Source organism: Chlorocebus sabaeus, chromosome 17 (assembly GCF_047675955.1).
Source record: "Chlorocebus sabaeus isolate Y175 chromosome 17, mChlSab1.0.hap1, whole genome shotgun sequence".
In the NCBI taxonomy this organism is placed as follows: Eukaryota; Metazoa; Chordata; class Mammalia; order Primates; family Cercopithecidae; genus Chlorocebus; species Chlorocebus sabaeus.
The window spans coordinates 35,413,549-35,441,519 of record NC_132920.1 but is presented as its reverse complement, the minus strand read 5'-3'; the positions used below and the strand labels follow the sequence as shown (position 1 = coordinate 35,441,519).

The 27,971-nt window shown below is 47.9% G+C and overlaps 1 protein-coding gene across 2 annotated transcripts; it reads right to left on the bottom strand.

Annotated features, from left to right (window-relative positions):
- On the bottom strand, nucleotides 1–27,053 carry DEF6 (DEF6 guanine nucleotide exchange factor). Of its 2 annotated transcripts, XM_007972845.3 has the most exons (11): nucleotides 26,910–27,053; nucleotides 14,982–15,122; nucleotides 14,135–14,320; nucleotides 12,237–12,473; nucleotides 12,003–12,149; nucleotides 6,234–6,342; nucleotides 5,785–6,083; nucleotides 4,536–4,702; nucleotides 4,209–4,407; nucleotides 787–877; nucleotides 1–583 (listed from the first exon to the last, which is right to left on the bottom strand). In XM_007972845.3, exons 1-11 carry the CDS (start codon nucleotides 27,003–27,005, stop codon nucleotides 360–362), a joined length of 1,896 nt encoding a protein of 631 aa, XP_007971036.3. In that variant the 5' UTR covers nucleotides 27,006–27,053; the 3' UTR covers nucleotides 1–359. The 2 variants fall into 2 exon arrangements, with proteins under 2 accessions (XP_007971036.3, XP_007971037.3); XM_007972846.3 differs by lacking the exon at nucleotides 14,135–14,320.
- Between the last annotated feature and the right edge of the window lie 918 nt (nucleotides 27,054–27,971).

Genomic DNA, 27,971 nt, shown 5'->3' with positions numbered 1-27,971 from the left:
TTCATTCTAAGAGCAGTTTTTATTTAGAAATGTGCTTCCACAACTTGGTGGCCACCTGGGGGCAGGTGGCCCCAGCTTGCTTGTTCACTCTTTCCCAGCCCAGGGATCGGGTCCTTGGGTCTAAAGCACAGGGCAAGTTCTCAAGGATCAACACCCCAGACAGTCCCCATGGTCTGGGGCTTGGAGCTGGTATGAAGGGTGAACCAGGTTCCATTCTGGACTGTTTATGGTTGGAGGGCTGGGCCCCTGGCACCAGGACCTCAGCTCCCTCTCCTAGTAAGAGCTGGGATCACCCACAGGCCAGCTGTGGCCAGGTCCTGGTAGATATGACATTGGGAAGAACAAGGGGCTAGGAGAGGCTAATTTTCTGGTGCTGGATCCAGTTTATCTTCCTGAGGGGTGGAAGCCAGGACAGGAGCCTCATCCCCACCGTTGAGGGACTTCTGCTGCTCATTGCTGTTGGGCGAAGGGGTCCTGTTGCCCTGGGATCCCCAGCGGGTCAGGCGCTTTAGGGAAGAGTCACGGCGGGCAAGTAGAGGGGGCTGGAAGCCTGTGAAGGAGCTGCTGGTGACTGGACGCTTATCTGGCAGAGAGAAGGCAGGCAAGTAAGGAGAAAGGCATGCAAAGGTAAGAGGCGAGGGGCCTTGCCTCAGCCCTTGGAGGAGAGGGGAGCCTCCTGACTGCCAGTCCTACCTTTGCTGGCCCTAGGAGATCTGGAGGTATCCCTTTCTCCCTCTTTTCTCTCGCCCAGCTCCAGGGAAAGCTCCAGAGTCTATCCCTTCTCACCTCCAGGCTCAATTGGATGCATGAGCCGGTTCATCTGGACATTCCAGTGTTTCACATTGGTGCTGGCCTGGCGCAGTTTTCTCTGGGCAGCCTGTGGGGGCAGGGCCAGTGGGGAGTGATCAGAACCATCATCCATGGCATGGAGTCTTGATCTTTTCAGGTTCACAGGCTGCTTAAAATCTGACCAAGACTACTGATCATCTCCCCAGAGAAGAACCATGTATGCTCATGAAGAGTTATTAATATATACATGAATAGAGTTTGCCTCCAATTTCATGGGACTCATGGACCTCCAAAAGGTAAAATGTAATCATAATAATAGTTTCCAACCAATATCCCTGATGAACATCAATGCAAAAATCCTCAATAAAATACTGGCAAACCAAATCCAGCAGCACATCAAAAAGCTTATCCACCATGATCAAGTGGGCTTCATCCCTGGGATGCAAGGCTGGTTCAACACATGCAAATCAATAAATGTAATCCAGCATATAAACAGAACCAAAGACAAAAACCACATGATTATCTCAATAGATACAGAAAAGGTCTTTGACAAAATTCAACAGCCCTTCATTGCTAAAAACTCTCAATAAATTCGGTATTGATGGAATGTATCTCAAAATAATAAGAGCTATTTATGACAAACCCACAGCCAATGTCATACTGAATGGGCAAAAACTGGAAGCATTCCCTTTAAAAACTGGCACAAGACAGGGATGCCCTCTCTCACCACTCCTATTCAACATAGTGTTGGAAGTTCTGGCTAGGGCAATCAGGCAAGAGAAAGAAAGAAAGGGTATTCAATTAGGAAAAGAAGAAGTCAAATTGTCCGTGTTTGCAGATGACATGATTGTATATTTAGAAAACCCCATCATCTCAGCCCAAAATCTCCTTAAGCTGATAAGCATCTTCAGCAAAGTCTCAGGATACAAAGTCAATGTGCAAAAATCACAAGCATTATTATACACCGATAACAGACAAACAGAGAGCCAAATCATGAATGAACTCCCATTAACAATTGCTTCAAAGAGAATAAAATACCTAGGAATACAACTTACAAGGGATGTGAAGGACCTCTTCAAGGAGAACTACAAACCACTGCTCAGTGAAATAAAAGAGGACACAAACAAATGGAAGAACATACCATGCTCATGGATAGGAAGGATCAACATCGTGAAAATGGCCATACTGCCCAAGGTAATTTATAGATTCAATGCCATCCCCATTAAGCTACCAATGACTTTCTTCACAGAATTGGAAAAAACTGCTTTAAAGTTCATGTGGAACCAAAAAAGACCCCACATTGCCAAGACAATCCTAAGCCAAAAGAACAAAGCTGGAGGCATCATGCTACCTGACTTCAAACTATACTACAAGGCTACAGTAACCAAAACAGCATGGTACTTGTACCAAAACAGAGATATAGATCAATGGAGCAGAACAGAGCCCTCAGAAATAATACCATACATCTACAGCTATCTGATCTTTGACAAACCTGACAAAAACAAGAAATGGGGAAAGGATTCCCTATTTAATAAATGGTGCTGGGAAAATTGGCTAGCCATAAGTAGAAAGCTGAAACTGGATCCTTTCCTTACTCCTTATACGAAAATTAATTCAAGATGGATTAGAGACTTAAATGTTAGACCTAAAACCATAAAAACCCTAGAAGAACCTAGGTAATACTATTCAGGACATAGGCATGGGCAAGGACTTCATGTCTAAAACACCAAAAGCAATGGCAACAAAAGCCAACATTGACAAATGGGATCTAATTAAACTAAAGAGCTTCTGCACAGCAAAAGAAACTACCATCAGAGTGAACAGGCAACCTACAGAATGGGAGAAAATTTTTGCAATCTACTTGTCTGACAAAGGGCTAATATTCAGAACCTACAAAGAACTCAAACAAATTTACAAGAAAAAAACAAACAATCCCATCAAAAAGTGGGCAAAGGATATGAACAGACACTTCTCAAAAGAAGACATTCATACAGCCAACAAACACATGAAAAAATGCTCATCATCACTGGTCATCAGAGAAATGCAAATCAAAACCACAATGAGATACCATCTCACACCAGTTAGAATGGCAAGCATTAAAAAGTCAGGAAACAACAGGTGCTGGAGAGGATGTGGAGAAATAGGAACACTTTTACACTGTTGGTGGGACTGTCAACTAGTTCAACCATTGTGGAAAACAGTGTGGCGATTCCTCAAGGATCTAGAACTAGAAATACCATTTGACCCAGCCATCCCATTACTGGGTATATACCCAAAGGATTATAAATCATGCTGCTATAAAGACACATGCACACATATGTTTATTGCAGCACTATTCACAATAGCAAAGACGTGGAATCAACCCAAATGTCCATCAGTGACAGACTGGATTAAGAAAATGTGGCACATATACACCATGGAATACTATGCAGCCATAAAAAGGGATGAGTTCGTGTCCTTTGTAGGGACATGGATGCCGCTGGAAACCATCATTCTCAGCAAACTATCACAAAAACAGAAAATCAAACACCGCATGTTCTCACTCATAGGTGGGAATTGAACGATGAGATCACTTGGACACAGGAAGGGGAACATCACACACTGGGTCCTATTGTGGGGAGGGGGAAGGGGGGAAGGATAGCATTAGGAGATATACCTAATGTAAAGGACGAGTTAATGGGTGCAGCACACCAACATGGCACATGTATACATATGTAACAAACCTGCACGTTGTGCACATGTACCCTAGAACTTAAAGTATAATAACAAAAAAAAATAGTTTCCGTTTATTGAGCAGCTAAGATGTGCTAAGCGTGCTTATTATCTTATTAACTTCCAGAGCAGAAGTTAACAACAAAAAGGTTCAAAAGAGGTTAAGTGACTTGCCCAGGGATACACTTGAGCTCTAAGCCACTGCACTACACCACCTTTCCAGGACCTAATCCAAGAACCTCTGTTCAACATTTCACGGAGCCATTAGCAGTGGTTGTGAGGTCGGGGGGATCATGGAGGAACTTTCCCTTTCTAAGTTACATATTTCTGTGTTTGAATTTATGGAGATTCAGGCTCCAAGGAATAGAACCAAAGTACAAGGATAGCAAGACAGGGGCTTGGAAGGGTAGAAGGAAAAATTTTTGCCCAGATTAATAATAATGTGAACAAAGATAGCAGCAAATGTTTCTTCAGCACTTACTACATACTAAATATCATGTATCATGTCATTTAATCTTCATAACAACGCTATTACCAGTTTCCTTTCCCAGGCGAGAGACTAACTCCAAGAAGTTTGGGAATTTGTCCAAAGTCGCACAGCTAGCGGCTGCTAGGGCCAGGGTTTGAGGGAAGGCAGCCTGGCTCCACAGTCTGTGCCCTAATGAGTTTACCCTGCCAGCCTCACCCCATCCCACTCCAGGCCTCACCTCCACATCCTCGTCAGCCCTCTGCCGGTTCTGCCGCACCTCCTCCAGCTGCTGCTGGGCCTGCTGCAGGGAGCGGCTCTGCTGTGCCATCTCCTGCTGCAGCTCTTCCTTCTCCTGCTGCGCCCGTTCGATGTAGCGCTCCTGCTCCTCCTTCAGCTGCATCAGCTGCTTCAGCTTCTCTTCCTCCTCTTCCAGCAGTCTGCCGGGCGAGTGTGTACTGTGTGGTCTCCAGTGCCAAGGCACCTTGCAGGTGCGCGGCAAGCAGGAAAATTGGGGTGGGTTCCAGGAGGGGTGGTGGGAGAACCTGAAGAAGTTCCTCAGGCCTACCTGGTCTGAGCGAGTCGCACAGATTCCTCATCTCGCCGAGCTTTCACCTCTAGTTGCAGGGCCTCCTGCAACCGCTGCTGCATCTCCTCCAGCTCCTTGATGCGCTGCCGCTGCCGGGCAGCCTCCTCCTCCTTCAGCTCCATCTCAGCCTGCATGGAGGCCCGGGCCTGTGGAGTGGGGAGGTGGTGGACCCAGAGCCAGGTCAAAAGGGGCACGTGGGGGCAGGGGAGGAGGGGGTGGGCATGTTGCCCTTCTTTCCCCAGGACTCTGCTAAGCTGCCTAGGGGTAACGGTCTGGGGAACGCCTTCATGTTGGGGTTTCGTGATCTGACCCCTTTCTGAGAGCCTGACTGGAACAGATAATGGTCGGTGAACAGATGCCACGTGGGGGAAACGGGCTAAAGGTATTCCCTTTCTAGTACCAACCTTAATCATAATTATATAGCATGTAATTAAACAACATTATATAATTAAATAAGATATAAAAATATGGTCATCTCCTTCCTAGCACTAGCTTAATAATTATTATAATATATAACAATATGTTATAATCATGGCTGATGCTAGGAAGGAGGTGACTATAACCCAATTATAACAACGAAAAGTTACTGGACACTACTACAAGTGTTTCCTCATTTAACCCTCACCGTACCTCTGTGAGCAAAGTTCTATTAGCATTAGCATTTTACAGATAAGGCTCAGTAAAATGAGCCTGCCTGGCATCACGGGGCTCGTAAGAAGCAGCGCTAGGATTGAATCTACATGTTTCTGACTCCAGATCCAGGTTTCTTAAATCCTAAATCTAATTGCCTCTGCACGCTTAGTCCGCCTCCATACACGTCCCGCTTGCCTCTCAAACTAGTTTCACTGTAAACTCAGTTCAAGTCTAGTCCAAACTTGGTCCAATCTAATCCCCAATCACACGGCCTTCAACGGCTCCTTCTGCCCAAGCCCCAACCCACAGCCAAGGTCTCTGAACCAGGCCCCATCCATCCACCGGCTTGGACCTCGCCCCACACCCCTTCCTTAGCCTCAGGCCCTGCCCCCGGCGGAAGCCCCATCCCAAATCTCTTTCAAACTCGCGGACTCTGTCCCAACAATCCCTCTTTCCAAGTCCCACCCCAGTGCGCGCCCCTCAACCCAGGAGCTCCGCCCTCTGCCCAGGCCCCGCCCCTGGCGCTCCCCCGCTGGCCCGCCCGGCAGCCTCCCAGCCCACAGGTCCAGTCCCCTGCGCCGGGAGCGAACCCCACCTGCTCCGCCTCGCGCAGTTGGCCCTCGAGCGCCTGCTGCAGCTCGCGGTGCTGGCTGCGACGCCGCTCCTCCTCCTCCTGCAGCAGCCGCTCCGCCTGTCGCTGCGCCTCCTGCAGCAGCTCCAGCTCCTGCAGCTTCCGCTCCTTCTCCTCCTGCAGTTGCTGCAGCCGCAGCAGCTCCTCCTCCTTGGCCGCCCGGCGCCGCTCCCGCTGCTCCCGCTGCTCGCGCCGTTTCTGCTTCAGGTCCTTGTGCAGGGACTTCTTCCCCTCGGCCTGCAGCCGGATCGCCATCTGGATGGCTGCCGAGGAGCGGGAGCGGGTCAGTCGGATCCTCGCACACGGCCCGAGTCCACTCTCCAGCCTCCCGCTGGACAAAGTATTATCACCCCCTTTTCACAGATGAGGCGCCTAAGGACCAGCCAGACCAAAGCCACCTAGCGAGCACTCACCAGCTGTCCACTCCTGGCGCTGGCGCGTGTCTGAGGCGCTCATCTCATACGTGCGGGTGGCTGTCTTCACACAGAACATGCAGCGCTTTCCGTCGCGGTCTGGCAGCACCTGGGACAGGGTAGGTGGCCGCAGCCAGGCTAGCCTCACTGGGTCAGGGCCACACCTGCCCCAAGGATGCTCCAGCTCAAGCCCCTAGCCCTCCTGGCTATCTTCCCTGGGGACCCCACTCTGCCAGGAGCCTGCATGGCTTGCATCATAAGTTATGGGGGACTTATGTCCCCACAACTCTGTAGCCTTTGCTCTTTGAAGGCTAGGTGGGTGCGTTTTCATCTTATTATTTCACGGGGCCCAGTACATAGTCACCACTCAGTGTTTATGCAGATCACGCTTGAACACTGCCAGTAACAAGGTCCTCACTATCCATGACAACGCACTTCGACATAGCCCTGCTTGTTAAGAGTTAATTCATTCATTCCGCAGATATTTTTGGAGTGCCTACTGAGTGCCACTCACTGCTCCAGGGGTTGGGATACTAAGGTGTGCCTAACAGACCAAATCTCTGCCTCCACTAAGCTTACATTCTGTGGAAAATAATAGCTACCACATTCTAGAGTCTGTACTAACGTTTTATATGCATCATTATCTTCACTCCACCTATACAGCCTAGCCAGGCAGGCATTACTAGCTCCACTTTACAGAGGAAGAAACTGAGGCACTAAGAGCTCCAGGATTGTCCACCTCACACTGTTAGTCTGTTAGTGATGAGGCTGGGACTTCTGCGTAGATCCGCATTCTTTTACACAGTAACACCTTATGTGACAAAATTAGACGGATCCTAGGATGGCTATGATAATTTTTTTTTAATGAAAAACAGCTGTTGGTAAGGAAATGGAGAAATTGGGATCCTCACACACCATTAGGGATATTATCTAGCCTTAAAAAGGAATGAAATTCTGATATATTTGACAACATAGATGAAGCCTGAAAACATTTCTAAGTGAAAGAAACCAGACACAAAGGGACAAATATGGTATGATTCTATTTCTGTAAGATACCTAGAAAAGGCAAATTCATGGAGACAGAAAGCAGAATAGAGGTTACTAGGAGCTGGGGTCAGGGAGTATGAGGAGTTATTGCTTGGTGGGTACAGAGTTTCTGTTTGGGGTGATGAAAAAGTTTTGGAAATAGATAGTGGTGATGGTTGTACAATATTGTGAGTGTAGATCATTCCCCATGATCAGATGGGATTCATCCCAGGGATGCAAGGATGGTTCAACATGCACAAATCAATATGCATGACACATCATAGTAACAGAACTGAGAGCAAAAACCATATGATCATTTCAATAGACCCTGAAAAAGTTTTCTAAAAAAATTCAACATTGTGTTATGATAAAAGCCCTAAAAAAATTGGGTATAGAAGGAACATACCTTAAAATAATAAAAGCTATCTATGACAAACTCACAGCTAACATTGTAATAAATGGAGAAAAATTGAAAGCCTTTCCTCTAAGATCTGGAACAAGACAAGGATGCCCACTTTTACCACTTTTATTCAACGTAATATTGGGAGTTCTGGCCAGAGCAATTACGCAAGACAAGGAAATGAACGGCATCCAAACTGGAAATGAAGAAGTCACATTAGCCTTGTTTGCAGATGGCATGGTATTATACTTAGAAAAATCTAAAGACTCCATGGGGCGTGGTGGCTTATACTTGTAATCCTAACACCTTGGGAAGCTGAAGTGGTTGAATTGCTTGAGGCCAGGAGTTCGAGATGAGCCTGGGTAATACAATGAGATCCTGTCTCTCTCTCAAAAAAAAAAAAAAAAAAAAAAAGAAAGAAAAGAAAAAGAAAAAAAAAAAAAAAGTCCGGGCGCAGTGGCTTATACCTGTAATCCCAGCACTTTGGGAGGCCGAGGCGGGTGGATCATCTGAGGTCAGGAGTTTGAGATCAGCCTGGCCAACATGGTGAAACATTGTCTCTACTAAAAATACCAAAAAAAAAAAAAAAAAAAAAAATTAGCCGGGTGTGGTAGCGGGTGCCTGTAATCCCAGCTAACTCGGGAGGCTGAGGCAGGAGAATCACTTGAACATGGGAGGTTGCAGTGAGCCGAGATCACGCCATTGCACTCCAACTCCAGCCTGGGCGATAAAAGCGAGACTCTGCCTCCTCAAAAAAAAAAAAAAAAAGGACTCCAACAAAAAACAGAGTTGATGAATGAATTCAGTAAAGTTGCAGGATAATTCAACATACAAAACTAGCTGGGGGAGGTGGCGGGCGCCTGTAGTCCTAGCTACTTGGGAGGCTGAGGCAGGAGAATGGCATAAACCCGGGAGGCGGAGCTTGCAGTGAGCTGAGATCTGGCCACTGCACTCCAGCCTGGGCGACAGAGCGAGACTCCATCTCAAAAAAAAAAACAAAAAAAAAAAACACCCAGTAGCATTTGTATACACTAACAGCAAACAATCTGAAAAAGAAGTCAAGCACAATCTCATTTCCAATAGCTACAAAGAATGTAAAATACCTAAGAATCAAGGTAACCAAAGTGAAAGATCTATACAAGAAAAACTATAAAACTGATGAAATAAATTGAAGAGGATGCAAAAAAATGGAAAGATATCCCATGCTCATGTACTGGAAGAATTAATATTGTTAAAATAACACTATTACCCAAAGCAATTTATAGATTTGGTGCAATCTCTATCAAAATAGCAAAGGTAATCTTCATAGATATAGAAAAAATATCTTAAAATTTATATGGAACTACAAAAGGCCTCAAATAGCCAATGTAATCGTGAGTAAAAAGAACAAAGCTGGAGGCATCACACTTCCTGATTTCAAAATACACTACAAACTGGCCACAGTGGTGCACACCTGTAGCCCCAGCTATTCAGGAGGCTGAAGTAGGAGGATCCCATGAGCCCAAGGAGATTAGGCTGCAGTGACCTATGGTCATACCACTGCACTCTGGCCTGGACACCAGAGCAAGACTCTGTCTCTAAAATAAAACAAAATACCAAAATGTAATACAAAGCTATAGTAACCAAATCAGCATAGTACTGGCATAAAAAGAGACACAAAGACCAATGGAACAGAATAGATCACCTAGATATAAATCCATGCATTTACAGAGAACTCATTTTTGACAAAGGCGCCAAGAACACACAATGGGGAAAGAACATTCCTTTCAATAAATGGTTCTGGGAAAACTAAACAACCATATGCAGATGAATGAAACTAGACCCCTATCTCTCACTATATAAAAAAAATCCAATAAAAATGTATTAAATATTTAAATGTAAGACCTGAAACTATGAAACTACTAGAAGAAAACATTGGAGAAATATTCCAGGACATTGGTCTGGGCCAAGATTTTTTGTGGAAGACCTCAAAAGCACAGGCACCCAAATCAAAAATAGAAAAATGGGATTACATCAAGCTAAAAAGCTTCAGGGCAGCCATGGAAACAATCAACAAAGTGAACAGACAACCCATGGAATAGGAGAAAATATTTGCAAACTATCAATCTGACAAGGGATTAATAACTAGAATATATAAGGAGCTCAAACAACTCTTTAGCAAAAACCAAATAATCCAATTTAAAAATGGGCAAAAGATCTGAATAGATATTTCTCAAAAGAAGACAAACAAACAGCCAACAGAGATATGAAAAAATGCTCAATGTCACTAATTATCAGAGAAAAGCAAATCAAAACTAAATGAGATATCATTTCACCCCCAGTTAAAATGGCTTTTTATAAAAAAAAAATAGAGAACATCTTTTTTTTTTTTCTTTTTTGGAGATGGAGTTTCACTCTTGTGGCCCAGGCTGAAGTACAATGGTGCAATCTCAACTCACTGCCACCTCCACCTCCCAGGTTCAAGTGATTCTCCTGCCTCAGCCTCCCGATTAGCTGGGATTACAGGTGCCCACCACCACACCCAGCTGATTTTTGTATTTTTAGTAGAGATAGGGTTTCATCATGTTGGCCAGGCTGGTCTCAAACTCCTGACCTCAGGTGATCCACCTGCCTCAGCCTCCCAAAGTGCTGGGATTACAGGCATGAGCCACTGTGCCTGGTCAAGAATATCTTTTCTGTAAAAAGATGCTGGAGAAGATGTGGAGAAAAGGGAACCCTGATACACTGTTAGTGGGAATGTAAATTAGTACAGCCACTATGGAAAACTGTATGAAGGTTCCTCAAAAAACTAAAAATAGAACTATCATATGATCTAGAAGTTCCACTGCTGGGTATATATCTAAAAGAAAGTAAATCAATATATTGAAGAATATCTGCCTTCCCATGTTTACTGCAGAGCTATTCATAATGGCCAAAATACGAAATCAACCTAAGTGTCCATAAATGGATAAATAGATTAAGAAAATGTGATATATATAAAGGAATATTATTCAGCATAAAAAGAATGAAATCCTGTCATTTGCAGCAACATAGATGGCACCATAGGTCATTTTGTTAAGTGAAATAAGCCAAACACAGAAAAACAACTATTGCAGGTTCTCATTTATATGTGGGAGCTAAAAAAGTGGATCACCATGAAGACAGAGAGTATATTAGTGCTTACCAGAGGCCAGGAAGTGTCAGGGGAGGATAAAGAGAGGCCGATGAATGGGTATAAACATACAGTTTGATAGGAGAAATAAGACCTAGAGTTCGATAGATCAGTAGGGTGGCTATAGTTTACAATAATCTATTGTATATTTCAAAATAGAAGAGAATAATGTGAATGTTTCTAGCATAAAGAAATATTTAAGGTAAAGGATACCCAATGACATGATTTGATCTTTACAAAATATGTGAATGTATTAAATTATCACATGTACCCTGAAAATATGTACATCTGTTGTATATCAAAGTAATTTTTTAATTTCATGAATGTATTTAATGCCACTGAATTGTATACTTAAAATAGTTAAAATGGGCCGGGCACGGTGGCTCAAGCCTGTAATCCCAGCACTTTGGGAGGCCGAGACAGGCGGATCACGAGGTCAGGAGATCGAAACCATCCTGGCTAACACAGTGAAACCCCGTCTCTACTAAAAAATACAAAAAAAAAACTAGCCGGGCGAGGTGGCGGGCACCTGTAGTCCCAGCTACTCGGGAGGCTGAGGCAGGAGAATGGCGTAAACCCGGGAGGCGGAGCTTGCAGTGAGCTGAGATCCGGCCACTACACTCCAGCCTGGGCGACAGAGCGAGACTCCGTCTCAAAAAAAAAAAAAAAAAAAAGTTAAAATGGCAAGTTTCATGTCACACACACACACACATATACATATATTATTTAAAATAGTAAAGAGGCTTGTGTTTTAAGCCTCTAAAATAGTAATGAACACAAGGGAGGAAACAGAAGGGGAAGACAGAGCAGAGGGGTGTGGAGGGAGAACAGGGAAGTATAGAGTTGCTAAAGAGAATGGAATATGGGTGAAGAAGAAAAACCTTTAAAAGGGATTTTTTTAGAAAGATTTGCTGTGTAGTATAGATATAAGCCACTTCCTCTGAAATCTTGAGCAAATTCCATATTATTCACCAATTACTTTGATGTTTGAGTTGCAGTTTTAGTTTTAAGTGCTGACATGGATGAGAATGGCCTTGAGGCATCCAGATATATTTGGGTCACACTAATCTAAGCAGAATTTGTGTCACTGTGGCTTTTCTCCATTTGCCCCTCTTCTGACCCCCTTGTCTTCTCATGCCCCTGAGGATGCTCTGGGCCCTGAGGTGTCCTCCACCCCCATCCTGCCCCTCACCTCCACGCAGCAGTGTGCATCCAGTGGGATAATGCCTCTTTTCTCTTTGCACTCTTCACTCCCAAAGTAGCAGAGGCAGCTGGGCTGCAGCTGGAACCAGCGTTCGGTCCAGTTCCTTCTCAGGTGCCCTCGCTTCCACAGGTAGCCCTGCCAGCCAGAGTTACGTCAGAGGCTTCCCAGGCCCCCCTTTGCCCTGCACCTTGTACGCCTCCCCCAGTTCCCAGTTTGGCTGACCTGCTTCAGGACATCTTGGATGAGCTCCTGGTAGACCTCGTGGATGGCCATGCTGAGGGTGTCCCGGCCCACACCCCGCAGGCAGCGGCCTGAGTTGAAGAGCTCCAGGAACTGCCAGACGCTGAGCCCCCCGGTGGTCTGGGCCACCTGGGCCTCCTGGGCCAGAAGCTCCTCCAGTTCACCCAAGCTCACCTCCAAGCTCATGCTGCTGAGTACCTTTTTCAGCAGGTATTCCACCTGGAGCAGGAGAAGGAAGGCCTGGTAGTTGCAGCAGGCGGTGTTGCCAGCACCAACACCAGGGAGTGCTCTATCTGGCTCCCAGAGCCTGGGCAGAGGGAAACAGGGGACAGACCGTTGAGGGGGCCAGAGGACCGAATGCTATGGAGACCAAAGAAAAGACCTGGGAGAGGCTCCTGGAGCCCCAACCCCAAATCCGAATTTCTCTCCCCCTCCACAACTTCCCGTCCCACTCCTTCCTATCTTAAGGGCAAGGTGAAGGGGACCTGAGATCTGGGGTCCAGGAAGAGGCAATAAACCACAGAAAGTGTCAAGGGAGTGCAAAGGCCCTCTCATCCAATCACTCATTTTGCAGATGACAAAACCAAAGCCTAAACAGGGAAGTGACTGGCTCTAAGTCACACAGCAAACTGGTGGCAGCCAGAACCTGATTCTGATCTGCTGAATCCCATTCAGGTCCTTATTGCAAGCCCCAATCGCCAATCCTGGGGATCCTTCCCTTGCGGGAGGGGAAGGGGATTTGGGGTAGGGGTAGGTGGTGGGGAGTGGGGAGTAGAGGTAAGCTGGGCAGGGACAGGAAACCTGTTACAGGGGAACCGGAAGTGGTGGCTGGGGTACATCCTGCTGCAGTTGTTAACTCTGTATGTTGATCACAGAAGCAAGCAACCACCTGGCCTCCGAGAGGCCACCTTGCCCTGACCGGCAGGGGTCTAACAAGGGCAGCCAGCCAAGTGTCCGTGCAGATGGACACATGTCCCTCACCTGCCCCAGCAACTTTTTGGGACACTCTTTTTAGGACTTTCTGGGGGCTCCTGGGTCTTGTTTGGGCATTTAGTAGAGGGCACTGGTTCAGGGCTCAGATGGTTCCCTTCATCACCCTTCCCACAAACAGAAGCCAGAACAAATGTGAGTGGAGCTTGACATGCTAGGGCTTCTTGTAAGTACAGAGGTTCCTTCTCCTGTAAACCCCACTCTAGAGACCTAAAGTCATCCTGGCATCTCCACAGCCACCAAAAGGACTAAAGGGTCACAAGGCCAAATGGGCAGGGGAGGGAAATGAGGATAAGAGAGAGCGTGCAGGTGGATGGGAAAATGCCTTCCCTGGCTTCACCCAGGAGTGAGGAGGTAGGGACCAGATTCCTGGCCTTTTCTCCCAGGATGCCCTCTCCCTGGGTCTTTTAGCTGAATCTGTCCTAGCTTTCCAGAAGAAAGGCAGAAAGGGAAAATCTGGAACCAGAGTAACCTCCTGTCTCAGAAAGGTCTCCCTTTGCCTTGTAAAGCATTCTTCCTGTCCTGGAAGAAGTGGCAAAAGGTAAAGGGAGAAAAAAAAGCACCCTTCCTAGATTGCCAGTAATGCTCAGTAATGTATCTGGCATTTAGACCTCTGTGTAAACAGAATGTGCAGATCATTTTCCTACAGTGAGGACCAGCAGAACCCTCATGAAAGTGTAATTTCAGTTTTCCCGGAAGAAGGCACAATTACTCTGACACAGGCAGTTCTAGGCATCTGGAGACAGCTGGGTGAGGACAGATACCAGCATGGGAAGACGGTGAAGAAAGAAAGGGATGTGGGAGGTACCAAAGGTGGTTTGGTCTCATTCATGGTTTTGCTTAGGTCTGGTCCCAAGTGATTCAGTCCCTGGGGCTGCCATCACCCTCACCTCATCAGGAACCATGATCAGAGGGTACTTGTCCTCAGACAGGAAGTTGAAGAGGCACCAGAGGCGGAAGGCATCCTGATTGGAGAGCATACTGTTCCCGTTGCTATCTGCCCGATAGTTCTTCTTGGCCGTCAGGGTCCAGCACAGCTCATCAAAGTGCTCTTTAACAAAAGCCCCCTCCTCCACCTGCCACCAGGGCTGCAAATCAGCTGGCTGCATATCCTTGCTCTACCACGACACTAGGCTCCAGCTGGGTTTCTGGGGTTCATCTATGCCCCTGCTCCCCACCTGGCCAAGTCCAGGGCCCTAACTCAAGGGATCCCTGAGCTGATTACCAGGTAACTAGCTGGTTCCAACCACTCCAACCCCCACAACACACCCACACCCCCCAGGCCCCCTGACAACAGAGTAACTCTAGTCTTTCAGCCCACAGGAGAAAGGAAGAGAAACCCAGCAGGAAGCTAAGAGCCAAGAACCTGGAAAGACAGTGACAGATTGGAGGAGTTGGGGGGGTTCAGGGGGACAGTCTGGGAAGGGTGGAGAACCCTTTATAAAGGTTATAGCTGGAAGCGGGAGGAGGGCCGGGCAGGTGTTCGGTGGAAGGCTATGGGTAAGGTGCGGCCCACCTCATTAGAGATGAGGGACACCGAAGGTGAGTTGAGGGGGGCAGGAAGGAGGCAGGTGGCTGGGATGTGAGGGATGTGATGGGAGAGCAGGCATGGACAGAGCAGGCAGAAGTAGGAGTTTATGGCAGGGGCAAAGAGTTGGAGTGGCAAGGTATTGGGCTGCTGGCCAGGCTGGAGAAGTGGGGAGAGGTTACAGATGCCCCCTACAAGCTGGGCCCCACCTTGTCCAGGATGTACTTGTTGAGGTAGGGCATGTATCCCTGGCTGGACACAGGGCCGTCGTCATCATCTCGGAAGTGTTCCTCCAGGGCCACGGGGTCATGGGGGATGTGCAGGACCGTGTACAGGTTGTGGGACAGCACCTGAGATAGAGTAGTGGCAGTGTGTCTTTCTGTACCCCAACCAAAACTAGGCCAGAGGACTGCTCCTCACCTCTCTGCTTGTCCCCACCCCATCCTGGCTGAGTTCTCTACACACACGGTTCAGTTCAGTAATAACTAAAACTTAAATACTATGTGCCAAGCACTGGGCTAAAGCACTTTACGTATCATCTGCTTAACCACCATAAAAACTACTCACATCCCCATTTTACAGATGAAAACTCCTGCAGCCCTGAGATATTTCTCACCCAAGGTCACAGCTGGCAGAACTGGAATTCAAACCCATGCAGTTATACTCTTAGCCACTTCATTAGGTATTGGTGTCCTCTTTCTACAGACAGGGAGACTGAGGCTCAAGGGATTCAGTACCTTGCCAAAAGACCCACAGTGAACACCTTGGAGTTCAAATCCAGCTCTGTCAGATTCCAAAGCCCAAGTGCTTCCCACAATGCTAGACAGTTTGCAGGGTTTGCAGGGACTTGGTCTGCTACCCCAGGGCAGAAGCTGCCAATTTGTCATGGTTTCCATCAAAGACTCAGTGTTCTGGCTGCAGTGTGCCTATCACCTAAGTGTGTCTGCTCTGGGAGAGGAGAGGGCTCAAAGAAGGGTCATGAAAAATGGCCCGTGACGTGGAGAGGGCAAGGCTTAGAAGGGATAGTGGTCATAATGGTGTGCAGGGGAAATTTGGGTTTGTTGAACAAATCCATGATATTAGAATAAAGGGGTTGAAATCTGAAATCTGGTGAAAATAAAATCGCCTTGGGGGTAATTCTATTATACGTATTGTCACAGGCAGTGTGAATGATTAAAAAGTCACTAGTCACTATTGCACACCCACCATATGCCAGTCACTGTAGGAGGTGGTTTTTTTTAATTAAAATTTTTATTTTGTTTTATTATTATTTTTTGAGACGGAGTCTCACTCTGTCACCCAGGCTGGAGTGCAATGGCATGATCTCGGCTCACTACAACCGCCACCTCCTGGGTTCAAGCGATCCCCTTGCCTCAGCCTCCTGAATAGCTGGGATTACAGGCACCCACCACCACACTCAGCTAATTTTTGTATTTTTAATAGAGACAGGGTTTCACCATGTTGGCCAGGCTGTCCTTGAACTCCTGAACTCAGGCGATCCGCCCACCTCAGCCTCCCAAAGTGCTGGGATTACAGGCCTGAGCCACCATGCCCGGCCAAAACTTTTTTTTTTTTTTTTTGTAGAGACAGAGGTCTGGGTGTGTTGCCCAGGCTGGCCTTGAACTGCTGGCCTCAAGTGATCCTCACACCTGGACCTTCCAAAGTGCCGGGATTACAGGCATGAGCCACTACACCCAGTCAAAGCACTTTTTATACCCCATTTCTAGTCTTCACAATCACCTATATACACAAATATCATTAAGCCTGTTTTTCAGGTGAAGATACAGAGGTTTGCAAATTTTAAGAGTAAATGGCAGAGCTGAGGTTGAAACTAAATGTGCCTGGTTCACAGGTTGCCTTCCTACTAGAATATTGATGTCAAGTCTCCCTCCTCCATTGGATTGTGAACTCTGGAGACAAGGTCTCTGCTTATCTTTATGTCCCTCAGCATCTATGTCCTCTTCTGTACATCAAGTGCAACCAATACATGCTGTATTGAAGGACTTCTTCCACCACCAGCAGTTCACCTTGGAATCAGTTCCTTGGAGGCAGGAGCTGGCACTGTCTCCGAGATGGTGTGTATGCCAAGCCTTCATTTTATTCTCTTTTCAGAGAGGAGGGGGAGAAAGTATTGAGACTTTGCCTCAGTGTTTTCCTGGGGCTCAGTTCTCCTTGGCAAACTGGGAAGTGGGAGATCCCAGGAAGGGAGAATTTCCTTTTTTCCCCTCATTTCCCTCTGGGCAGCTATCCCTGGAGTTTTTGGTTATGTGAACCAATAAATCCCCTCTCCCTTAAGCCATGTGAGTTTTTATCACTAATTCCAGGAAAGTCTTCTTAACACATCTGTGGTCACAGGATACCAATCCCTACTCTAAGGGGTGCCACTGGCTCAATGCCTAGTACTTAAAACCCAGGGTGACCACCTCAAGAGAATAATGCCAACATACACTGACCACTTCTGAAGTGACAAATGTTCAAGTTTTATATATTCTCATCTGCTGTTTCTTGGCCTCTTTTCAAACTATCCATGTCCTTATCTTTTTTTTTTTTTTTTGAAACGGAGTCTCAATCTGCTGCCCAGGTGCAGTGGCGCGGTCTTTTGAGATGGAATTTCTCACTGCACGCCCAGTGCAGTGGCGCGGTCTTGGCTCACTGCAACCTCCACCTCCCAGGTTCATGTGATTCTCCTGCCCCAGCCTCCTGAGTAGCTGGGATTATGGACGAGTGCCACCATGCTCGGCTAATTTTTGTATTTTTAGTAGAGATGGGATTTCGCTATGTTGGCCAGGCTGGTCTCAAACTCCTGACCTCAGGAGATCTGCCCACCTCAGCCTCCCAGAGTGCTGGGATTACAGGGGGTGAGTCACTGCGCCCAGCCACCCCAGAATTTCTAATCATCCAACCCACAGACACCCATGAGAGATATGTTACAAGAATGCTCATTAAGCATTGTTTATAATATGAAAAATTGGAGACAAACTGAGGCTCCTTCAGTAAGAAACAGGTATACTATGTCAGGAACTACTGTGTGTAGTTGGAAAGATTTCACTTTTCCCACTTGTGTGCTCGTGGGCAAATGTTTAATTCTCCAACACCTTAGTCTCCTCCTCTGTGAGGATAATGATAGGGTCTGCTCCAAAGGCTGTTTTGAGTGAAGAGTACCTGGTGCATAGTGCCCTGCTTAATAAAAGTTGTGGGTGATCTTTATTATGTTTGTATGAACAGACATTGAAAGATACGCATACTACACTGGCATGTAAAAAAAGCAAGCTACAGAATGTTTGTCAAATACACATGCAAAGATTAGGTCGAATTATATAAAACTAGTATTTTAGTAGGTCAAAACAATCAAGTGTCAGAAATTTCATATGGTTCAACCTGTTTATTTGTATACAGAAAGAATCTAGAAGATTCGCTTACTGTTAACAGTGATCACCCCTCCAGAGTGAGGGGCAGAATTTTCATCTTTTTTTTTTTAAGACGGAGTTTCGCTCTTGTTGCCCAGGCTGGAGTGCAATGGCATGATCTCGGCTTACCCCAACCTCTATCTCTTGGGTTCAGGCGATTCTCCAGCCTCAGCCTCTTGAGGAGCTGAGATTACAGGCACCCACCACCATGCCTGGCTAATTTTTGTATTTTTAGTAGAGACGGGGTTTCGCCATGTTGGTCAGGCTGGTCTCAAACTCCTAACCTCAGGTGTTCCGCCCGCCTTGGCCTACCAAAGTGCTAGGGTTACAGGCATGAGCCACTGTGCCCAGCCAACATTATATTCTTCTTTACTTCAAAAATTTTGGGGGCCAGGTGTGGTGGCTCAAGCCTGTAATCCCAGCACTTTGGGAGGCCGAGGCAGGTGGCTTACCTGAGGTCACTCACCTGGCCAACATGTTGAAACCCCGTCTCCACAAAAAATGCAAAAAATTAGCCGGGCATTGTGGCAGGCGCCTGTAATCGCAGCTATTTGGGAGGCTGAGGCAGGAGAATCCCTTGAACCTGGGAGGTGGAGGTTGCAGTGAGCCGAGATCGTGCCATTGCACCCCAGCCTGGGCAACAAGAGTGAAATTCCATCTCAAAATTAAAAAAAATAAAATAAAAAATTGGCCAGGCGTGGTGGCTCACACCTGTAATCCCAGCACTTTGGGAGGCCCAGGTGGGCAGATCACTTGAGGTCAGGAGTTCGAGACCAGCCTGGCCAGCATGGCAAAACCCCGTCTTTACTAAAAATACAAAAATTAGCCAGGTGTGATGGCAGGCAGCTGTAATCCCAGTTACAGGGAGACTGAGGCAGAAGAATTGCTTGAACCTGGGAGGTGGAGGTTGCGGTGAGCCAGGAAGGATAGTGCCACTGCACTCCAGCCTGGGCGGCAGAGTGAGACTCTGTCACACATACACACACACACACCCCCACAAAAAAAATTTACCACTAACATGTTTTAATTTTACAATAAATTTATTTTTATTTATTTATTTAGAGATGGGGTCTCGCTCTGTTGTCTAAGCTGGGGTGCAGTGTCATGATTTCTGTTCACTGCAGCTTCCGCCTCCCAGGCTCAAGCGATCCCCCAACTTCAACCTACCGAGAAACTGGGACTACAGGCATGCGTCACCATGCTCAGCTAAGTTAATTTTTTTTGTAATACCAAAATTAGCCGGGTGTGGTGGCACACTCCTGTAGTCCCAGCTACTCAGGAGGCTGAGGTGGGAGGATTGCTTGAGCCCAGGAAATCATGGCTGCAGTGAACCAAGATCGTGCCTCTGTGCTCCAGCCTGAGTGACAAATCCATACTCTCTCTGGGAAAAAAAAAAAAAAAAAAATTTTTCTTTCTTTTCGTAGGGATGAGTTCCCATTATATTGCCCAGGCCGTGGTGGCTCATACCTGTAATCCCAACACTTTAGGAGGCTGAGGCAGGAGAAGCCCTCCTGGGTTCAAGCGATCCTCCTGCCTCGGCTTCCTAAAGTGTTGGGATTACAGGTATGAGCCACCACAGCCCAGCCCTGAATTTCTTCTTTAACATTGTATTCTTCTGTGTGTTTTCTTTTTTTAAACCAGGAGCATATATTGTCTTTAGAATAAAATTTAAAACAATAGGGATGAAAAAGGGTGCCATTAACCACAGATACTAATTTGTCCTATTAAGTTGCTCTATAATAATATTCTTTTGCTGTTCACTGTTTGTGTGAGCATTTCTGGGTGTTCTACATTCCTTGAGGGCAGCAATGAGTCTAATCTCAACCTTGACTCCAAAGGAAGTATAACGTCCCCCATTCACTGAATTTTTCTGACTCCTAAAGTCTAACTTGAATGTTCCAATGGTTTCCCATGATTTTCAGAGTAAAAGTTCGAGTCCTTCCACAGGCCTCCAGGCCCCATGTGACCTGGCCTGCTGCACCTTCTCTGACCTCATCCCTCTTGTTTACTTGCCTCCAGCCACTCTGCCTCCTTAATGTTCCTCCAGCAGGTCAGGCATATTCTTGCCCAAGGACGTTTGCACTTACTGTTCCTGCAGGCTGGAATATTTCTCTCCGGGTCACTGCATGGCTCAAACCCTTTCCTCCTCCCTGTTTTTACTTAGATGTCACCTTCTCAGGTAATGTGTATTCCCTGACCAGGTGGAATATCCTCTGATCACCTTACTTTTTGAGACTGAGTCTCGCTCTGTTGTCCAGGCTGGAGTGTAGTGGCACAATCACAACTCACTGTAGCCTCAACCCCCCTGGGCTCAGGTGATCTTCCCACCTCAGACTCCTGAGTAGCTGGAACTGTAGGTGTGCGCCATCACACCTGGCTAATTTTTGTGTGTATGTGTATGTGTGTTTTCTCTTTTTTGCGATGGAGTTTTGCTCTTGTGCCCAGGCTGGAGTGCAGTGGCATGATCTCGGCTCACTGCGACTTCTGCCTCCCGGGTTCAAGCGATTCTCCTTCCTCAGCCTCCTGAGTAGCTGGGATCACAGGTGCCCACCACCAACGTCCAGCTAATTTTTGTATTTTTAGTAGAGATGGGGTTTCAACATATTGGCCAGGCTAGTCTTGAACTCCTGACTCAGGTGATCCACTCACCCCGGCCTCCCAAAGTGCTGGGATTACAGTCAAGAGCCACCGTGCTGGGCCTAATTTTTGTATTTTTTGTAGGGACGGGCTTTCACCACGTTGCCCAGGTTGGTCTTGAATTCCTCAGCCCAAGCGATCCACCCACCTCAGCCTCCCAAAGTGCTGAGATTACAGGTGTGAGGTACCCTGCCTGGCCTGATCGCCTTATTTAAACCTGTAACCTAATCCTGCCTGACCTCCATGATCCCTACCCGTTTCTGCTTTATTTTCTTCCATGTCATGTATCATCTTTCATCATATTGTACATTTCATTTAGTTTATTATCTGCCTCCTCTGACTAGAATGTCAGCACTACAAGGGTAGAAATGTTTGCGTTTTTTTCACTGTGGTATCAGGGGGCCTGGCACCTAATGGATGCTCAATGAATATCTCTTGAATGAAGTTAAACACTTCATGGGAAGAAGTAGACAAAATACAAAAGCCAGAGATTGACTAAATCCCACTGAGCATATTAACCTTACTGGGCTTCAGTTTTCATCTCTCTAAAAAGAGAGTTCTAGGAGAGGATCTATGAATGCCCTCTCACCCCAGGACACACAGTTAAGCCACATAACAGCACAGTTGAGCTTAGTTCTGTCGTCCTGTACTGTCCCTAAGACCTGCACCTCACCTGCACTTTTGCCACTGGATTCTGAAAAGCCCAGGGCAGAGACTCTGACCTCTGCAAGCTGTCAGATACTAGGACAAGGAAGAATTAAATGCCCAGACACTCAGGGCCTCTCTCCAGAGAGCTGGGCCGACCTCGGACTGTCAGCTTCCTGTGCCTGGGTGCGGTAGGGGTTGGGGGTGGAGACAGGGTGTGACTAGGGGAGGGGTCATGCTGGAAAGGAAATGACAGTGACGGAGGAGTTGTGAGCAGGAGCTTGCTTGCAGATCTCCATCAATCCTCAGCCCTGGAGGAGGGCACTCTCATTATCCTCATTTTACAGATGAGGAAATCAAGGCTCAAAGAGAGGAAGTGTCTTGCCCAAGGTCTGACTCCAAAGCCCTGCTCTTGATCTCTACAGTGCACTGGCCCTGGCTGAGCACCACAATCACCCAGGGAGCTGATGAAACTGAAACATGCCCGCCCAGCCCAGACCTACTGACTCAGAGTTTCCAGGGGTGGGGTCCAGGTGTATTTTTCACAAGCTGCCATTCGGGTTTCCTCAGAGAGGACTCCCACAGTCTCCACAAACCCAGGGAGCCCCTGGCCTCTGAGTTGGCAGTCACTGACCTTTGAGATGCTTCATCTATTCACTCTTTCCTCTGGAGGCATGTAGGGGAGTAGTTCTCCTCTCGGGACTTGAGGGATCCTCTAAAACTCAGGTGTGGGGATTGGGGATCCTAAAAACTCAAGTGTGGGTGTCAGGTCCATGCTGGCAACAGTCAGCAAGAACTGATTCTGTAGTTTCCAGCCTTCAGGATCCCGAGGGTTTGGGAATCCATAAAAGCACCCAGCAACGATTTCAGAAAGATTTCGCTCCTAAATTGACTTTTTTTTTTTTTTTTTTAAGAAAGAATCTCACTCTATTGCCCAGGCTGGAATGTAGTGGTGTAACCACGGATCACTGCAGCCTTGACCTCTCCCACTCAAGCAATCCTTCCACCTCAGCCTCCGGAGTAGCAGGGACTACAGGCACGTGCCATCATGCCTAAATTTTTCATTTTTTATAGAGTTGGGGTCTTGCTATGTTGCCAGGGCTGGTCTCAAACTCCTGGACTCAAGTGATTATTTTGCCATGGCCTCCCAAAGTGCTGGGATTACAGGTGTGAGCCACGGTGCCCAGCAAGGTCTTTAAATGAATCTAGGTTCCAAGTGACCCTTTTAAAAGACACAGATCCAGCCAGGTGCGGTAGCTCATGCCTGTAATCACAGCACTTTGGGAGGCCAAGGCAGGCGAATCACCTGAGGTCAGGAGTTCAAGACCAGCCTGGCCAACATGGCGAAATCCTGGCTCTACTAAAAATACAAAAATTAGCTGGGCGTGGTGTGGGCACCTGTGATTCCAGCTACTTGGGAGGCTGAGGCAGGAGAATCACTTGAGCCTGGGAGGTGGAGGTTGCAGTGAGCCAAGATCGCGCCACTACACTCCAATCTGGGTGACAGAGCAAGACTCTTGTCTCAAAAAAAAAAAAAAAAAAAAAAAAAAGGACACAGCTCCTTTTAAGAGTTACCAAATGTATTCTAGTGAGTTACTAGAAAAGCGTAACTACTATCACAGAGTAACACTGGAAATTTTAAAAGGTGGGAATCTTTGGATTAGCTGTGCCACCTTCTGAGAGGGGGCTGGAGGGGTTGGGTGTGGGCGTCAAAGGAGACAGAGGCCCAGTTAAGGGAAAGGAGAGGCTGCATCACAGACCAATTTTACCTATTTGAGGTACAGAATTTATTCTTTATTTTTGTAGGCTGGCTGGATGACTTGGTGATCAACCCCCTGGTTTATAGATGAGAAACTGAAGACGGACAGTGACTTGCTTAAAGTCACCCAGATGGGGAGCAGTACGGGTCCAAGCCTGTGTGGTTCTGAGTCAAGTGCTCTGCACGTCATTAAATCATCCTCCCTTCCCTACCCACAAATCCTAGCTTGGAGAGACCAGTAGCACACAGGGGTCAGGACAAAGCTGATGATCCTAGCTAGCAGGTTTTGGACTGGAGCTGTTCTTAACTTTTCCTCCATTAAGGAGAAGGTGGTTGTCCCTCTCCAGAGGCGGCAAAACCTGAAGCTCATTGACTCTCAGTGGGCAAGAGTCTCACTCTGGGCTCCAGGAATGCTCTGAATGTCAGCTGGAGGTGCAGGAGACTGGAAGGACCCTGTCTACCCTCCCTCCCTTCCCCCAGCTCCTGTCAGTCAAGGAGGAAGTGGTAGGCCTGGTGCCTCCTTAAGATCCTCATCAAACCAGAGACAAACTGCTCCATCTACATACCCCTTTACCCCACTGCCTGACAGTCAGGGGGGAAGGAGGCCAAATTATCAACTGATCCTCCACTAGTCCCGAAATCAAAACTGCTCCCCTGGGGAAGAGGGTGTGGTCAATAGGACACACATCATTCCCAAGGGCTCCCCTCTTTACAGCCCTCTGTCAGGATGGCTACCTTTTAAATGTTTTTAGAGGTGGTTCTGGGAACCTTACAAAAACTCACAGCCCTCAACTCCTGGGAAGTTTTGTGTTCAACCTAAATCCATCCTGGGCAGGAGTGCCGTTCCTATTGGTTTATTTTCTCTGTTCTCAACCCAACTGGACGAAGCCATTGTGCTTTCTTCAAGAATTCAAAGAGAGGAAGAAGTATCTGTTTTTTCCCTCAAGCCTTCTCTTCTCCAGGAGAAACAACCTCACCCCTTGGGCTTTTCTCAGAGGACATGCTGTTCTTCCTCCTACCCTCTGGCCTCATCATGGGTTTGCCCAGGATAGCCACTGGGAGCCCCTCTACCAACACATTAGAGGAGAAGCGGCAAATGTCACCCACCGACACATCTTGCCCTGGGCTAGTGCAGGTCTCCTGCCAGGTCCCAACCCAGGATCCTACGGCTAGGGATGGTTTTAGTAACCAGCCCAGTGAGGTGGCTCAAGACTATAATTCCAGCTACTCAGGAGGCAGAAGCCGGAGGATCACTTGAGGCCAGAAGTTTGAAACCAGCCGGGACAACATAATCAGACTCAGGCTCTAAAAAATAAAAAATAAAAAAATTAGCGAGGCACAGTGGCACGTGCCTGTAGTCCCGGCTACTCAGGAGGCTGAAGTAGGAAGATTGCTTGAACCCAGGAGTTTGAGGCTGTAGCGAGCTATGATTGCACCACTGTACCCAGCATGAGTGACAGAGCAAGATCTCATCTCTAAAACAACAACAACAAAAAACCAGATTGACTCCAAGGTCTTTTCCCTCAGCCCCAAGTCTTTTCAGGGGAGAGGTGGGCCCTGCTTGTATAACTCTCTCGTCTGCTTCCTCCTTTGCCTTTTGACCACTTCTCTATTACTCCTTTGCTTTGCTGGAATCCCCACCCCTCGACACTATCACTACTTCCTCCCCTTCCAATATTCACTATTATGGGCTTGAACTGAGCCCTGCCATTTCTGCCCCACCCCCACTTGGCCCCTGAGACTCCCACTGTTAGCTCAGGCTTCCAGAGTGGACAAGTTTTCTGTCAAGTAGGAGTGAACTCTATCATTGATCCTGTGTGACCACAGATGTTGCTGGCAGTAGGCTCAATATGAGCTGTGATGAGGTACAGACAGTGGACAGTTCAAGCATGCAAGCTCTCCATGGAGTATTTCCCTAGAAATATGCAACCTGTGGGGGTGAGGGAGTGGGTACTGGCCCTTTTAGAGGGCAAGACAGAGGCTCAAGCTAGGAAGTTTTACTGGCTGATGGCACCAGGAAAAGGGGAGCCAGCTAAAGGCTGTACCTTCCATATGTGAAGGGCAGAGACAGCCTGGAGAGGTTTCAGGGCCACAGGTAATACGGAGGTGAAAAATGTTACCCTGGAAGCAAAGAGCCACGGGGGCTGGTATTGTCTGGCAAGATATTAAAGGGGCAGGGTGGGAGATAGGGGTGGGATACAGAGTTTGCAGAAATGGATTTTGGATGATCGACTTTTTTCCATTTATACTGAGAACCCAACCAAATGACATGATCTGCAATACAAGAGATTTAAATAGGATGTAAAGAAGAATCTGCCTGTTAGGAGGTTCTCCCCAGGTGACAAAAGACGGTAGTGGGCTCTCCTTCCTGGGGGAGTGAAATCATCTATTAGATTTTCGCAAATCCAGGTAAGGAACTGTAACATAGGACCAGTCTGGGATATTCAACAGGCAAGAACCCTGCCAGTTGCTCTGGCAGTGCTCAGAAGCTCCACTCCCTGCATGGGAACTGGGGACCAACTCTCTGAGAGAGGGAACCCTCGTTCTGTATATTCAAGCCTGGGATATTCAAGTTCCTCGCGTCCAAGTTCAGTAAAGTCGGGGGTTGGAACTGTGGTGGGGCACAGTAACTATTCTGTCCCATTCATCTCCCAGGCACCCTCTACCTCGGTCATTAAGAATGGAGATTTCCTTGAGACACAGACGTCTCCTTTGGAGGATGGGGTAGGGAGACACCAGGAGGTTAGTGCCTAGCCACATGCCAGGCACAGAGCCTCACGAGGGGTACTCAAGTACTTGCAGAGTGAATGAAGGCACCCCTATGGCAGGTCCAAGACAGCTGAGGCCTACCTTGCTCCTTTCCCCCAGCGTTCACTGGTTCTAGTGGCTGAGGGCCTTGCTTCCTCCCCACTAACTAGGGTAGGGAAGGCAGCACTAATGGACGACTACAGGAAGAGAGAGAAAAACTCCTCGGCCTTCCAGAAATTGTCTAGGCCAGATGATTGACTTCAGGACAATCATTGATGGGGATTTTCCTGGGCTTAGATTCCACCCCTTCCCTACCTGAGGTCTCAAGGCCTAAGGTAAGTTTACCAACCCGGTATGTGTAGGGGATAGGGGGGTGAGCTGGGTAGCAGCATAATAGAGTCCTCAGTCCTCACCCACTCCGCAGCTCTTTTCCACCTGGGGGGCAGGGTTAGGCAGGCCAGACTGGTTTGGGACTGGGGGCGGCCCCTTTATGCCTCTCTCAGCTCCAAAGGAAATGACTGCCAAGAACTGGCTAACTGTTTCTCTTGAAAGTCAGGAGGAAGCGGCAAGAAAGAGCAGACTGCGTGCCCAAGCATGACTCTGTGGAGATGTGTGTGCTCATCACATGGAGTCTGGGATGTGGCCTGGCTCCTGGCCCTCAGAACCCCATGATGGCCCTCAGAACCCCCTGGCCTCCAGTTGTGGGGCCCAGTTCTGCACAAGGTTTCTGCGCATACTTCACTAGGTCTCTGGAGGGTGGGCAGCGGCATCGACCAGGCTATGTTGGCCCAGTTACCCAGGACCAACCCCCTGACCCTGGGCCCGGGACACTGGATGGCTGGGTGCCCCTGGAGTGGCACAGTGTCCACACCTGGCTCCCAGGCGGCAAGGGCTGGTGTGGTGCATCTGCCCTCCTCCCCTGGGCCCTGGGTGCCCCTCACCTTGAGCTGGGACTTGGAAACTTTGCCGCTCTTCTCCACGTCCAGCGCGGTAAAGGCGTACCAGATGGACTTGAGCAGTTCCTTGCGCAGGGCCATGGCTGAGGCGCCCGCCCGGCTGGGGGCGGCTCTGACACCAAGATCCGGTTTCAGGAAATGCAAACGGCTGCAGAGACCGCAGAGGGGCTGCGGTGGAGCGAGAGCTCCACCTGCCTGCTCACTCCGTGAGGCTCCGTGCTGGCAAGAACCCTGCCTGTTGCTCTGGCAGTGCTCAGAAGCTCCACTCCCTGCATGGGAACTGGGGACCAACTCTCTGAGAGTAGGAACCCTCGTTCTGTATCCACCCGGCTCCTGGGGCATGTGAGGCCCTTTTAGAAGCCTCCTCAGTCCTGGAGCCTTCTGGAGCCTTTTGGGGCTCCCAGAGGCAGCCTGCTGAGGAAAAAAGCAAGCTCATCCTGATACTGGAGTCAGACAGACTAAAGGTCCAGTCCTAGTTACACCTAGGAGGCCTTGGGTAAGTTACTTAAACTCCTTGAGCAGTTTCCTGATTGGTAAAGCAGGAAAAATGCCTCCGTGTTGTAAGAATGTCTGAGAATGGATGTAAAGCACATAGTAGGCTCTGGGTAGAGCTTTTGGTGCTACTTAATATTACCACGGTGGCGGGACTCCATCCAAGTGGAAGGAAACAAAGGCAGTGTCACAAAGCTGGAGAAGGAAATGGGCCAGGGCACCCCTCCAGGTCAGGATGTGGCACTTGACTTGCTGGCTCCTTGTCCCCTCAGCATTGGCTCTAAACAGTACTCTGAGCACTGCTCACTGTAGCCCCAGGGGTCCTGAAGACACTGGGGACTTTCGGAAACACATGGTGGTGAGCCTTGTGGTGCACCTCAACTTTAAGGGTCCCAGCAGCAGCAGGCTTGGGATTCTGGGCCCTCCATGTCAGTGCTTCCATTTCTTCAGATCCAGTGTCCAAAAGGACTGGGACACACCCACACCAGGAATGGTGGTCACAGACGTTGAAAACATCTGCTCAGGCCAATTCTGAGACACCTCCCCTTACCCTCC